This window comes from Canis aureus, chromosome 16 (assembly GCF_053574225.1).
Source record: "Canis aureus isolate CA01 chromosome 16, VMU_Caureus_v.1.0, whole genome shotgun sequence".
NCBI lineage: Eukaryota > Metazoa > Chordata > Mammalia > Carnivora > Canidae > Canis > Canis aureus.
The window spans coordinates 33,323,603-33,339,086 of record NC_135626.1 but is presented as its reverse complement, the minus strand read 5'-3'; the positions used below and the strand labels follow the sequence as shown (position 1 = coordinate 33,339,086).

At 47.4% G+C, this 15,484-nt stretch overlaps 1 protein-coding gene across 3 annotated transcripts in view; it reads right to left on the bottom strand.

Annotated features, from left to right (window-relative positions):
• Positions 1-4,700, bottom strand: part of CA10 (carbonic anhydrase 10) — a 473,876-nt gene extending 469,176 nt beyond the window's left edge. The window contains exons 1-2 of one of the 3 annotated variants that reach the window (XM_077852675.1): positions 4,613-4,700; positions 2,372-3,007 (exon numbers count right to left, since the gene is read on the bottom strand). In XM_077852675.1, the coding sequence (XP_077708801.1) occupies positions 2,372-2,432 (61 nt within the window). In that variant the 5' untranslated portion in view covers positions 2,433-3,007; positions 4,613-4,700. Of the gene's footprint in view, positions 1-2,371; positions 3,008-3,951; positions 4,324-4,612 lie in introns of those variants that run through there. The other 2 variants (XM_077852674.1, XM_077852676.1) reach the window with 2 other exon arrangements.
• Positions 4,701-15,484: the final 10,784 nt, after the last annotated feature.

The window sequence follows — 15,484 nt, the reverse complement described above, 5'->3', positions numbered from 1 at the left end:
CCTTTGAAAATTAAGTTTATGGATGTGTAAGTGCAGAGTACATAATGTTGCAACTCTGCCTAAATGTTTTCATAAAGTGCAAATTAATGCAGAGCCTAACTAGGCATTTGGAACGCTAACCTAGTTTTCTGTGTTTAGCTAATAGCTAGCAATTTTGCTTACACTTTTATCCTCTCATTACATGGCAATGATGATTATTTAGTAAATACATGTGAAAGGCCACACACTCTACAGCACCTCTTCTGGGTTAGAAATAACCCCCTCCTAAGACTTACGTTTATATAGTTTAGTTACTGATACACCAAATCAAGTATAGCTGGGATAAGGAGACCACTGCCTCTTTTGGAGACTAAAAAGACTCATTCTCACATGGTTCCCCTGTGATGACCTGGCCACAGGCAGGAGAGGGACAGGGGACAAGGAAATTGGGCCTGCCGGGGTGGGGGTGGGGGTGTCCAGAGCTTCAATGAATGTTAACCCTTTGTTAATCTTAAAGGGACTTAGCTGGCTTGTCTGCTTTGCCAATTATTTATGATGGTGGAGAGAGATAGGGGAGGGCTATTTTCTAACTAGTGAAATATTATGAAACAAGAGATAGTTTGGGATGCCCGGGTGGCTCAGCGGTTGAGCGCCTGCCTTCGACCCACGGTGTGATCCTGGAGTCCCGGGATCAAGCCCCACATCGGGCCCCCTGCACGGAGCCTGCTTCTCTCTCTGCTGTGTCTCCGCCTCTCTCTCTCTGTGCCTCTCATGAATAAATAAAATCTTAAAAAAAAAAAAAAAAACCAAGAGAGTTTGAAACAGACACGGAGAAGAGAAATATGTAAAATGTGCTCTTGTAGGATGTTATCCAGCCACTCCTACTAGACATATGATTGATATCAACCCTTATAAGTCACCTGAAAATTTTTCTTCTCAGATGCAGGATAGGGTAAAATAGGTCCCACTAGAAGATTTGGGGGTGGTCCTAAGGTACTTTTTATTGTCTCTCAAGTATACAATGTACCTCTGAAATATTTCCAAGGCAAAATTCTTAGCTGGGTGGCCAAGTCCCAAACAGAATGATTTTGAATATACGATTCCCCATTCCTGCCCTAAGAGGACAAAGTTGAAACTGAACAGTGGTATTTGGAAGTAGGTCCAGGGTCAGCACAGACAAGGATTTTTAACATCCAGAACCCTCTCCAGCTTTGGGGGTGGGAACTGGCCCAGCTGAAGGAGGAGGCAGGAAACAGGGCCCTTCACCCCAATGCTGCTGCTCCTCTGTGCCTACTCACAGGGGCAAGGTTCCTGTTCTCTTCTGCTGACTTCCTGGGAAGTTGGCTGCGACCCAAATTCTGCAGAGGGAATGCAGGCACAGGGGACCACTGCAAATGGGTCCTACCCTGGGCACCTTAATGGCAGGTATGAGGGGAAACCGGTAAGACACGGTCTGTGGGAGGAGCCACTGCACTGAACCTGGAAATACTGCTGATCCTGGGGCTTTTTCTCATGGCTCCCCCTGCACCAACAAACACACTGCCTGGAAATCAGACACCCCTGCAACACAAAGACACAGGCACAGGCGGACACAAGCCCTACCCCATCCACCAAGCAGCTCCTGAAACGACCGACTGGCGCAAGTAGCCTGGGGTCAGTGAGTCTGAGCTAGCACATCCTTGCCTCTGGGAAGAAGAAAGGCTACAACCTAGAGTGCTATTTATGATTTGTGTTGTTGCAGGCCGGTTTTGCCTTTACTTGCTGTGGAGCAGGGCGTGCTAGCATGTTTCAGACCATAAAGACCAGTCCTGATGTGCTTGGGCAAGGCCGGGAGGATCGCCACATCCCTTTGGTCCCTGCTGGGGGCACTCTCTAGTCCCGCATCCTCCCGCAGTCTCTCGAAAGTGCCCAGATAGCAGGGCAGGGCTCTGCGTCCATCTTGCCAGCTAGGAACCACGGAGTTTGGGAACTTTGAAAGCCAGGGGATGGGGGTGGGGGTGGGGGTGTGCCAAGGCTCAGATTTCCTGGCCAGAGTTCTCAGCCAGGTAAGCAGTTGAAAATTAACACCCATCTGCCTCTTCTTTCTTATCCCTGCCCCTTCAATGTTCCAGGACTCCATACAGACACTAACCACAACACGGACACACAGACACACACAGGAGCGCGCGCGCGCACACACACACACACACACACACGCGCGCGCACACACCCTTGGGCTTAGGTTTTTAGTTCTGAAGGCAGCAAACCCAAAGAGCTGCGAGGGTCTCTGCCGCCACCCCCTTCCCCCCCCACCCTGCGAGGCTACCTGACAGTCTACGCACAATAAAACCCCACACATTCCAAACAGCACAACGTAACCCAAACCCGCCGGTGACTCCAGCGCGTCCCATACCTGATATGCAGACGATGAAATTGGCTTGAAGAAGAAAAAGCACCTCCCAGACTATTTCCATCCTCTGATTCTCATTCCAAGTGCATCACTCGACGGGAAAACAGGGGGGGAAGGGGAGAGCCCGACACGGCACACACACATACAAACGCGCACACACTTGCGAGCGAGCGCACACTCGCACTCCCACCCGACAGCCGGCCAGGGACAGTCACCCCCAAGATCAATATCGCAGTTTGAATTGTTCCGGCAAATCTCCCCTCGGGCTCGACGGACGTGCGCCCCAGATGTGCTGACACATGTCCGATGCCTCGCTGCCCCGGAGGTCTCCGCGATCGCCGGTCCCTGCGCCTCTCCCGAGGGGCGGAAACGGCACCAGCGGCGGCGGCGGCGGCAGCCCCCTGAAGCCACCAGCGCCGGGCTCTTCCTGCAAAAACGAGACCCCGAGCCGCCTGGCGCCCCAAGAAGACATAGACGACAGCCCCCCGCCGGGCCGCGCCGCACAGTTCCGCGCCCCCGGCGCTCGCAGCTCGCTCGCTAAGCCCAGGCGGTCGGCGACAAGTTGCCCTCGAAGTCCGCCCCCCTCACCGGGGCATGGTCACAGGCTGGCTGCCGCGCTCCGGGGCCGCTCTCCTCCTGCTGCCGGGGGGCGGGGGGAGGAGACGACACCGCAGACAGGGGAGACAGAAAAAGAGAGGCAGGAATTATTGCCCGAAACCGCCGGCGGCCTCCGCCGACCCTCCCTGCTCCCCAAGTCCGCGCGCAGCCCGCCGCCTGCGAGCCCCGCTCGGGAGGCGCGTGCGGGGCGCCGAGCGCCCAAGGCGGGGGCCGGGGACCCGGGCGCGTCGGGGGCCCGCGGGCTCCCCACGTCGCGCGCGCGCCTCCCGTTCCTCTGCTATTTTCCTGGGCTCCCCGGAACCCCCAGTTGCCTCGCTTCCATCGCCCGCAACTAGCGCCAACGCCGCCGCCGCCGCCGCCGCCGCCGCCGCGATTTTCCGCAATGCAACTGCAGGGGTCGTTATTTCCTCGCCTACGGAGCCCGACGCTGCCCGATTCGGAGGGGAGGAGGAGGAGGAGGAGGAGGAGGGAAGGGGGGGCGGGGGGAGGCGGGGGCGGGGGCGGCCCGGCCAGGTGAGCGTCCCCCCCCCCGCCCCGCAGCCGCCGCCGCCGCCGCCAGCCCCCGCGGCAGCCCCGCCGCCCCGCGCCCGGGGGCGGAGGCAGGAGGCCGGGCCGGGGAGCCGAGGCTGAGCGCGGCCAGAAGGGGGAGGCGAGCGCCGGGCGTCGGAGCCGCGGGCCAGCCTGGGGGCGCCTGGGCCCCGGCCGCCCGGTCGCCCTCCGGGATTGGGGAGTTTCTCATCTCCTCGGAAAGAACTTCGCGCCAGCAGCTCGGGCGCGGGGAACCCGGGGGGGGGGGGGGCTCAGCCGGGGCGCTGCGCCGCGCTCTCCCTCTGCTGCGGAATAGTGGAGATTTTTTTTTTTTTTTTTTTTTTTTGCATAATTCATTCCCTGCCCTCTCCCTCTCGTCCCCCTCCTGCCCCCCTCCTCCTTCCCCCTTTCCTCTCCAGGGCCAGAGCACTACTTACCCCAGAGTTCTCCTCTCCGCGCGTTCCTAGACCCGGTGCAACTCTCGCCCGCGAGTCCCTCACCTCCCTCCTCCCCGAAGGGGGGGAAACCGTCTTTCCAAGTCCGGCTGCGAGCAGTGGCCGCCGCCAACTGCGCCTCTGCTCAGCTCCGGGCGGATCCGAGACTATTGGAAACCCGGACTTTCGGGGAGCGGGCTTCCCTCCTTTTCGGTCTCTTATTCTGTGTTTCTTTCGGGGAAGCTCAAGTGCTTTGGAGGCTTTTGCTGGGCTCCAGAATACTCTCTGCCAGCGACACTCAGCAGCTTCCACGGAAGGAGATTCCCCCACCGACTCCGCGCGCGCGCGCGCACACGCCCAGCGCGCGGCTCTCCGAGGCCCCGGGGGAAGGTGGGGGCGGCGTGAGCACCACCCACCGCGGCGGCAGAGGCCCAGGCCCAGGCCGGAGGCCGCGGGTGCGCAGAGCCGCTCGCCGCCACCCGGGGAAGGACGCGCACGCGGGCAGCCGCTCGGAATGCAGATGCGGGAAACTGGGAGGAAACCTTGCGCTCGGGACCGTTCGCCCGAGAAGAGGGCTGGGAGCAAGAGAAGGAAAGAAGCACCGCGGCAACATTTGCATTGCCTCTGTCGCCGCCGCCGCGCTTTGAGAAATCCCCAGACCTACCTCTTTGCGAGTGCTGAAGAAGAGGAGGGTCAGGGAGGGGAATCCCTGGACAGATCTCGGGTTTCTCGGCGCGCTTGTCCGGGTTGCCAACTGTGACGTTTGGAGATTTTGCACAAGCGCGGATGGACACACATAATAACAAATACAAACACACACGAAAGCCGCCGGGGATTTTTTTTTTTTTTACACTTTTTTATTTCTGCTGTCTAGAATCCATTTCAGTGTGAGTCTCGGTCCAATGAACGCAGGAAGGCTAGATAAGTGGAGAGGGAAGAGGAAAGAGGGTACCACCGTTCATGCGCACGGAGTCCATTTAGTGAGGCTTCCAGGCGGTGTGACATCTGCTGGGGCAGGGCTTGGAGCCAGAAGGAGTAACACTGCGGCGCACCCAGGCTTCTTGAACTGACTCCAGCTGCCCGGGAGTCTGGCGGGTCTTTTTTGCAGAGTGGCGGGAGAGGGGGTGGAGGTGGGAGGAAGCCAAGCCCAACAGCCTGAGCGTCTCGGGTTGGGCAGACTTGGGGAGCTGTGTGGTCCTGATGCCTCTGGGGATTGAGAAGGAGAACGACCGGCGGACTCGCTTTAACAAGGAGGTGTGGCCAAGGGATCTGGTCTCCGAAGACGGCCAAGGACTCCAGGGGGTCAGCACGTTAAGGGATCTGGGCCCAGATGAAGAAAGTCCCAAGATTCTGACGCGGGGAGCTTTTGAGGCTCTCTCCGCAGGGGAGTCGTTGAGACCTCAGAACATTTAAAGAATCTAAGGGAGTGAGCATTAGCCCCTTTGGGAAATATGCGGGTGATGTTTGTCACCGCGCCTTGAAAGTAGACCGCGCGAAAGGGATTTTTTGAAGGGAAAGAAAAGAAAGCAGTTTGCTTCAGATGAAGAGATCCCACCCTAGCCAGGGTTTGGAAACATGAACAGTGATCGACCTTCTGCACTTGGGAGTGGAATTTGCTGCCAGCAGGAGAGCTGTCTCTGGAAGCAAGAAGCAGGGTGCCTGGATTTTTAGACCAAGACCCATTTATTTATTAATGAATTATGCATACATTAAGCGAGTACCTTATATGTCCAAGCTATGTGGCAAGATGCTGGAGTTTTGTAATTGAAAAATCCATAATCCATTCTTTCAGAATGCTCACAGATCATCTTTTCTGCTACATTTTGCCTTAAAAGCCAATGCCAGTAAGATAATACTTACTTAATTTTCCCCTTTTCAACTTGGGCACTGACCTTTTGCACTCTCAAGGAATATTTAATCTATGCTCTGCCACCAAATCCTTTCAGGGAAAAAAAAATCAATTCATGTGATAGTATTTAAGTAAAAACAGTGGCCTGCATTGATTTTTGCTACATGTCATGCATTGCCAAATCTCTTATGTGAATTATCTTTACATCTATGTGAGAGAAATCTCATTATTGCTTCCATTTTACAGATGATGGAAACAGAGCCCCAGACTAGTTATTTGCCCAAGGTGTCACAGTTATTAGTTGGTAGTGTAGAGATCAGAGCCAGGCATTTATTTGTGATAGTCACAGAGAGAGAGAGAGAATGAGGCAGAGACACAGGCAGAGGGAGAAGCAGGCTCCATGCACCGGGAGCCCGACGTGGGATTCGATCCCGGGTCTCCAGGATCGCGCCCTGGGCCAAAGGCAGGCGCCAAACCGCTGCGCCACCCAGGGATCCCAGAGCCAGGCATTTCACACGCAGAGGACATGCCACACCATCTCCCTTCCTGCTCTGCAAAATGAAAAGTATCATCTTGGGGAGGTTATTTTGTTTTGAGGTAAAGCAGAAGTCCACATGTGGCACAGCCAGAAGTTAAACAAAGGCAGGGTGGAATGTAATGGTATCTTGGGCAGTTTAGAGCTTAACTGCCATTGAACTGAGAGAAAGACAAGATAAGGGAATCAGGGTAAGTAATCAAAGACAGTTCTAATGAAAGAATCTGAAAGCCTGCTAATTGCCAATTCTGTTTTTGATGCTTGGAAGGCAGGACTGCACACAACGGTTCCTCAATACTTAGTTTCAATATTCTCATTTTCTAGAAGAAAAAAAAGAAACATTTTCTTGACTCATTGCTAGGCTTAACCTGTATGTTTTTAAAGAAAAGCTCCATGTTAACCCAGAAGATAACTCAGAAAAAGCATGTGCTAAGTAGGAACCTTCTGTCTTCACTCTTTATTGAAGTATTTAGTTTTTTTAGTCTGTAAAAGAAATGAAAACATAACTGTGTAGCTGGAAAATACTAATGCATAAATTTTTTTTCATATTTTAATAAGCTTGTACCCATATCTTGATAACAACAGAGAATCTCTCTCCCCAATATCTGCCTTCATCTTTTGTCTCTGTCCTACCCAACATCTCTCCCCTAACGAATTCAGTGCAAGTATGCTGCACGTATAATAGAAAGTCTTTGCTGAGCCCAACTGTGGGGGCCAATTCCAGCTTCCCATAGAAAGCAGATTACAGTTCTCCCTAGGAAAAGACAGTATTGAAATCCTTTGGATTCTCTCTCTACCTTCTCTCTTTTTCTAAAAGATTTTATTTATTTATTTGAGAGAGAGAGAGAAAGCAGAGGGAGAGGGAGAAGCAGACTCCCTCCCGAGCAGAGAGCCTCATGTGAGGCACCATGTGAGGCTTGATCCCAGGCTCTGAGATTATGACCTAAACTGAAGGCATGTGCTTAACCGACTGAGCCACCCAGGCACTCCCTACCTTCTCTTTTTGTCAACCTCAGAGAAGGTAAAATACTGATTGGTAAAATCTTTGCAAGCGTGGCATCCATTAAGGCCCATTCTCCAGTGGCTGGATATCTGTATTTAGAGCCAAGCAGATCCATCTCTCTTGATGTACCTGTGTTCAGGTACAGTGGACTCATTATTTCACTAGTCCTTGCCATATCTAATTTGGAAAGAAGAGTGGTTGTCTAAGGGAGGTAGAGGACCTCTTTATTGAGAGGTCACGTACATTCCTTGGCTCGTGGATCCTTTTCAGCAATAGCTTTACTCCAACTTCTGCTTCTGTCTTTACCCCCTGTTTTCCTTAAAACAACCTTTGTGATTACATTGGCCCACATTGTCTAGATAATCCGGCATGGTCTTTTCCATTTCAAAATCTTTAACTTAATGGCACCCAAAGAATCCCTTTTGCCATATAAGGTAACATATTTACAGGTTCTAGGGATTAGGATGTGGACACCTTGGCCAGACATCTTGGTGCATTATTCTGTGTAGATATTTGGGAGATATATATCTGTATCTATAAATACCTATATCTATAGATATATATATGTCAAAAGATATCAAATTACGTACTTTAAACGTGCAGTTTATTTTGTATTGATTATATCTCAAGATATATATCAAATAGATGATTCACTTTTACAGGTATAAGACAGGGCAGCCCGGGTGGCTCAACAGTTTAGTGCTGCCTTCACCCCAGGGCCGGATCCTGGAGACCCGGGATCGAGTTCCACATCGGGCTCCCTCCCTGCATGGAGCCTGCTTCTCCCTCTGCCTGTGTCTCTGCCTCTCTCTCTCTCCCTCTCTGTGTGTCTGTCATGAATAAATAAATAAAATCTTAAAAAAAATACAAATATAAGACAGAGACTATAACCATAAATAATCATAAATAGATGCCTTTAATAAACCATGGCTGGGCTAAGTTTGAAGAAGTTTAGCCTTAGTGCACTGCTGTTGTTCTATGTGAAATGCTACTTACTGCTAAATTTCTCAGACTTTGAGAAATATTACACATTACAGGAGTTGTTCTTTCTTTAGTTTGGAAGCTGTGTGTAAAGAAGTGGCTCTGATGCTGTATCTGTATCTTTACTGTTTTACAGATGTTGGAATATGATGTTATAAAATCATGATCCTCTTGAGAACATAGAATAAACTCCCCTATATTCAGTAAGGAATGTTCCCTTGGAGGTAGTAGAACTTATCCATTCAGTCATTCCTGGAGAGAGGCAGACCTTGGAGCAGAAATGAAAAATTGGGAGATGAGTCTTAGAGTGAGATGATCAAGGAATACTTCTTTTCAGAGTGAGGATGAGAGGCAAAGGAGTCTGTATTTAGGGGCATGTTCAATGGTGATGGGAAACTGCATTCCGCCACTAAGACACAGGCTGTGAGCTAGGTGGGAGGAAAGCCTTATCGTAAGGCAGGAATGTACCCTGAGGGAAACCAGTAAGATTGGCATGTAATTCTGTTATCTGAGAGCAATCATACCTAGTAACCAGTTAAAAGTTAGTCCCTGAATATTTTTCCTTTCTGCTCTCTCTTCAGATGACTATTGATGAACATTGTAACATAGTGTGGGAAAATTTCTGTGCGGACATGGGCTACAATTCAGCCATTCCAAAATCAATATGGTGATGGTAGCAGAAGCAAAAGCAAACTGTCGGAGGTTCCCCCAACTACAGAGTGCGATGGCCAGTGATGCCAAGGGCAGCCCACCAAGGATGAGGTGGGTGATGGTGAAGACTCTGGTGATGATGTGGTTTGTGAACACAGATGAGTTATACCCTCGAGGACTCCTTAAGAGTTAGTTGGGGAACCTCAAAAGTGGGGCTAGGACTCTGCTATCCCGCATGCAGGCTGAGGCCATCAAGCAATGGGTGAGTTCCTGTTGCTGCTGGGGTAAATTACTATAAATTTCATGGCTTAAAACGCTAACTTTTTATCCTGTTGTTCTGGAGGTCAGAAGTCTGAAATAAATCTTACGGGGCTATTATTAAGGTATCTGCAGGACTGCGTTCTTTCTAGAGGCTCAAAGAAAGGACTCTCATTCTTTGCCTTTCCCAATTTCAAGAGGTCATGTACATTCTTTGGCTCGTGGATCCTTTTCAGCAATAGCTTTACTCCAACTTCTGCTTCCATCTTTATTCCCTGTTTTCCTTAAAACAACCCTTGTGGTTATATTGGGCCCATCTAGATAATCCAGCATGGTCTTTCCATCTCAAAATCCTTAACTTAATGACATCCAAAGAATCCTTTTTGCCATATAAGGTAACATATTTACAGGTTCTAGGGATTAGGATGTGGACACCTTGGCCAGACATCTTGGTGCATTATTCTGTGTAGATATTTGGGTCACATGAAAAGTGCCAAATGTAGATCAATGGAGCCTCTTGGGAAAAAATTGGAGAAAGAAAAACTTGACACTCTCCAATACCATATACCAAAGTATATGGTAATAATATACCATATACTTTTCAACAGTGAGTTCATGTGGGTTATTCGAGGCATTGGTATGAGACCTTATTCTCTATAAATGAGACAATCTAGAGGAGATGTTAATGTATTTGAGTGGATGCAGTTCACTTCTCTGGACAAAGAATGTGAAGATGTTGGAATGACACATACAACCAGGACAATGGGTAATTTCCCTCTCTTTGACATCCGACTGGGTATTAGATTCACTACACCGGTGTGCATTATATTTTTAGATGGAGATTTCTTCTTATCCATTCTATAATTTGTGATCAACACAAAGGAATTTATTTTTTTCAAAGGAAATAACAGGCATTCTATTCTTATCAAATGTTATGCCTTTTTCGGTACTTAAGTTTTTGACAGATGGACAGTAACTAGGAAATGATACACGCTAACTTGACGGCATTTTGGCCAGTGATTTGGGCATCATTTTGAAAGTCCGTGAAATCCATGCCATACCTTTCATCTTTTTCATCACAGTGAACTTCTCTTAAATATCCAACCTCCTGAACTCAAGCTCTTCCAGATGGGAGACTTGTTCACAATGAGGAAATAGCAGGAATCTTGCAAATGATTGCTGAAAAATTGAATAGGTTTGTTTGTTTATTTAAATAGCTCCACACATTCCTGCATTTTTGTTACAGAATTGATGGTAGATGTCTCAGCCCATTTCAAGTGCACATTAATAAAATCTCAGACCTGATCTTATCCCGTAGTTTTCAGGTGAGAAGATGAAGGCTTCAGGTGAGTAAGAACTTGACTCCAGCCTTCCTATTTATTTTTTTTAAAGATTGTATATACTTATTCATGAGAGACACACAGAGAAAGAGAGAGGCAGAGACACAGGCAGAGGGAGAAGCAGGCTCCATGCAGGGAGCCCGACATGGGACTCGATCCTGGGTCTCCGCTGAGCCACCGGGGATGCCCTGTTTTTAAACCTTTATTGGTTACAAACTGGTCCCTATACACAGAGGGCAAGGAAAGGCTGAAGAGGCAGAGCACTTGGGATCTGGATCCATAGGTAGCAAGTTCAATACGTAAGGGAGTTTATACACAAGGCTTGTCTTGGGTGGCTGCAAGCTGAATATATCTCTGCACTCATCCAGAATCCTAAAAGTTTATATAGAGGCCTTAACTGGGTTTTGTCACATATTCAGTATAGAAGGTTTCAACAACGTTTTACTCTCTCCTTCAAACAGCTCCTAGGGCAGGACCTGTGGACAGAGCATATAATCCAAGGGCAGGGGCGGGGTGGTGGTGGCAAGGAGTCTCTGATTGCCTGGTCCAGTTTAAGGGTCAACTGGCAGCCATGTCCTCTCCATGACCTTCTCCAACAACCTACCACCCCCATCCTTCTTTCTGTGGTTACCAAGTAGCACATTGTAGCAGCTGAAACACAGAAGATAAAATATGTTTTCCAAATCCATACAACTCAGTGGAAGATGCTTCCCCTGGATTTTCTGCTTTTTGTCCAATGGACTTTTAACTCCACCCCATTATTTGTGTGTGTGTGTGTGTGTGTGTGTGTGTGTGCGTGCGCGCACACACACACATGTGCGCACATGTATATTTCTTTTATATTAAACACTTCCCAGTGAAATGTTATACCAATAAGACTCCTCTCCTCCCTATAAGCCAGCTGCAGTACCTTCAGGTAGCAGTTATAGATCAATATAGAGGATTTTAGCTTCATAATGGTTCTAAAGTTTAAAGAAAGGCTTCAATTAGAACAACAGTCTGCTCCTATCTCAGCTTGTATAATTTGGGAGTTAGCAACTAATGCATTAGATTTTTAAATTATTTGCCAAGATTTTTTTCACATTGCTTCCCCAATGATTAGCATTAAAATCACAAGTCCTAAGTTTTGCTTTTCCGGTTTGCCCTTGAAAAACACATTCTGGTTCACTGCTCATTATTTTCTACTGGCTGGATTAGAGAGTCTTGTGTCTCATTTGCTTATTAGGAAAACCTACAAATAGTGAGGGTGGCAGATAGACCCACCCCAAGTATGTGGAGGCTCAGGTCAAGAGTAAATCTGAGGGATTCTTCAGCCCTCTAAGCCCTGGCCCTTGCTCCTTCTCTTCCGTCTCCAGACACTGTCTCACATTTGCCAGGGTACTCCTGCGGGGGTCTTTCATGGGCTCAAGTGCTCCAGCTCAAGCCTGAGAACCCACACACACTTATATAGATCCATTTCTCGGCCACACCCTTAGTCCCAGGTGTGCACACTCCTGAGATGCAGCTACCCTTGGGAAAGCAGACCCGCCCTCCCCAACAGTATTAGACATCAAACACATATGTGAAGTTAACAGTCCCTTTCTTCAAAGCAATGAAGATGTTCAGTAGTGAGGAACAGTACAACTGGAAGGTTCTAAAAGGAATCCCAGTTCCAAATCAACACAGAAGGGGACACCTGGTTGGCTCAGTTGGTTAAGGGGTTAGTCATCTTCCTTTGGATGGGGTCCTGGGACTGAGCCCTCCCTGTTCAGCAGGAAGCCTGTCTCTTTCTCTCCCTTCTGCCCCTCCCCCGTGTTCATGCTAGTGCTTACTCTCTCTCAAATAAATAAGTTTTTAAAAAATATAAAAGTCAATCAACACAGAGGATGAGATGTTGGTCTTCACATCTTCCTTGTTTTCTTCTCCTGAACATGGAATTTCTTGATTTTTATCTAACTTCAGCGACAGATACTTTTCTTCTTGGTACAACAGTATGGATTTGATAAAGCAGGAGTTGAATTGCCATGGTAGGGAACCCACCAAGTTCCGAATCTGTTCTCTGATTGCTGCTAGACAGAGGAGAAAACTCATTAAAACAAAAAAGAACCTCCTGCCAAGCAGAACAGGAGAGGTATGAGTAGCCGTAACCCTATGACAGAGTTAACAATACTTGAGACCAAAGGAGGTTGTTAGGACTAGAGCTTTCGTTACAAAAATATAAACATGCTTTTGTCAGTGGCTGTAAAATATCAAGATTGAAGCAAATGCCACATAAACTCATAACCAAGTGATGGTTATAAGTTGAATACTTTCTCTTAATGAAATCTTTCAAGACCCTTATAAGGGGTCTTGAATATTATAAGTGAATATTACCTTACATTGAACTTCCTCATAAATATCACATGTGAAAATACACTTAATTTTAATCTCCCATGTTATTATTTCTTTAGGAACATGGATTTTAAATGGATATGAATGCAAAGTGTATTTTAAATGATCAACTATTTAAAAAAAAGAGCATTCACCTCATGTTACTAACTTTTCTCATAATAAAACTGGAGTTCCTGGTGGCTGTTTCTCAATATCCTTCCCATGAAATGGGAAACGGACTTTCATCCTACTCTCTTCACTTTAGGTTTCTCATTAGAAAGAACGTGAGCAGAATGAGCTCTATTTTCCCCTCCTGTATAAGTGAATTTCAGAAGGAGGTGGTGGTTAAGTTTGGAGGTGTTGCCACAATAGTGTTTGGATTCTTGCATTCAGTTCAATCAATAACTAATTGAATTAACTTGTTCAATAGTCCTCATTAACCAAAGAAGGAGAATAAGACTCCTCATAAGGCAGAATGTGAGTGCCACTCTCAAAGATTTCTCATTTATATTCAAGAATTTCATAAAATTTTCAAAGAAAATTGGTTTTAATATACTTGAATTACCATTAGACTTTTAAGGAGGTGCAGGGTGATAGCGTCATAAAATCAAATGATGGAAAGCTTGGACAAGGCCCATTGGTATAAGGAATTCTAGTCTATAAATGATTCAGACACTGCATTTTATCCAAATCAGGCACTGAACCCTGTCAGGAGAGCCTCTTCTCACCACCTGCTACCAGCTATCTATTTTAAACCAGCAGGGTGCAACCTTGAGTCAGCCTGGATATGCCTTATCCCTGTGGAGAAGCAAAGACCAAACTTAAAATGAAGGTAACTAGAGGTAAGGGAACTTAAGAACCTCCCCCTAAACCATTCCCCACTGAGGGGAAGACATTTCTGACTACTCTAGTGGAAACCCAAACTCAGTAACGCAGAACCCAGTGAACCAAGCAGGGTCCTGTCAGGAACACAAACACCACTCGTTATTTTTCTGAGAGGATTTAATGTAGAGAATTGGTTGATCAAGCCTCAGAAGGATCAAAAAGCCAACAGGAAACACTAAGTCAACGCAGAGTAACGGTAGGGAACAGCTACTGCCATTATGACTGAAGAGACAAAGCAGAGCTGTTAAGGTTATCAGAAGCCTGCTGACAGTCTGGGACTCCTTACTCCTAAAGAAAAGGAGCTTTTCCATTGGTGCTGGTCCTGAGAAGCTCAGAGGAGAAGCTGTAACTCAGCCCCCTGAGGAGGGTGTTTGTTGCTCAGCTGAGACAAATATCTTTGATGTCTGATGTGGCAAAATGGAGGCGATTTCTGACACCCCTAGAAGAAACTGGAAAGTGGACCAACTGCCTCTTGCTGACCAAGAGCTGTCGCTGGACACTCTTGCAAAAACTGGATGCAGAACTGAGTGGATCAAATCCTTTCTCCACCTCCTGCCTTCTAATCTCCATCTACCACTCCCTGTTGGCAAAAACCTGGCAGAGAACAGCTTGGTAAGAAAGAAATGTATTTGATGAAGACCCGGACACAGCATCACAGAGTATGGAAGGAATTGAACAGAAAGCTGATAGGTTAATAACTGACACCCACTAAGGACAACAACAACAGGGCTTTGACAGAGGAAGATTACCCTCTGGTGTGCCAGAGCTACATCGGTTGGTTATAGAGCTACATTGGTTGCTATCATCCAGGGTTCTGAAAATGAAGTGCTGCTTCTCACCTGCTTTTCACAGGACTTGGTGAGACTGAAGCAGGACTTTTCCCTCTGATTCACCAGCAGTTCTGATATGTTACATGTAACCTTGTATATACCGCTTCTCGTTTTCCAAAACCTGTTGCTGTGTTGTTGTCCCACTGTCCTATGAAACTAAGCAGCCTACCTCGAAGTCTTTTTCCCTGCCTTTGAATTTGGCTTACCATAGCATTGGCTTTTTCCACCGTATCAGTCAAAGGCTCAGCCCTCCTCAAAATAATGATCGAGACCAGCTTCCAAATAGTCAGAGACCCCCAAAGATGGTGCTTCACTTCCATGTTTCCAGAGCCTGCCAGATAACAGTGTAGATGCAGAAAGAAAAGATTCCGGAGACTTGATCCTAAGGTCATCTGAATTGGATAGGCAATGCAGCTGACCTACAGACTTAGGTATCTTATAACATCCAATGTGAACCGTAATAGCTGGGCAAAGCTTGGTGGCAGAGGTGAGTCACCCTAAATTCAAAGGCATGCTAACTTTAGCACTGCAGAGGACACAGTGGATAAAGAGGCACTGGACCTTGAATTGGAAGACTGGCATTTGAATCTGAGGTCTACTTTTCACCATCTATGGGATTTCAAAAGACACTTGAGTGCTTTAAGCCACTGTTTCTTATGCAAAAGCAGAATAAAAACATTTCACGTAGAATTGTTGAGATAATTACATGGAATGGTATATATAAAAGCATTTAATACATTCTAGATACTTAATAATTATTAATCTAAAATTATGTGGAACTGTAATTAGAAAATCTAATATGTGGTTTAAGAAACATACCAAGAAAGGAATTTTAAAACATCAACTACCAGACAC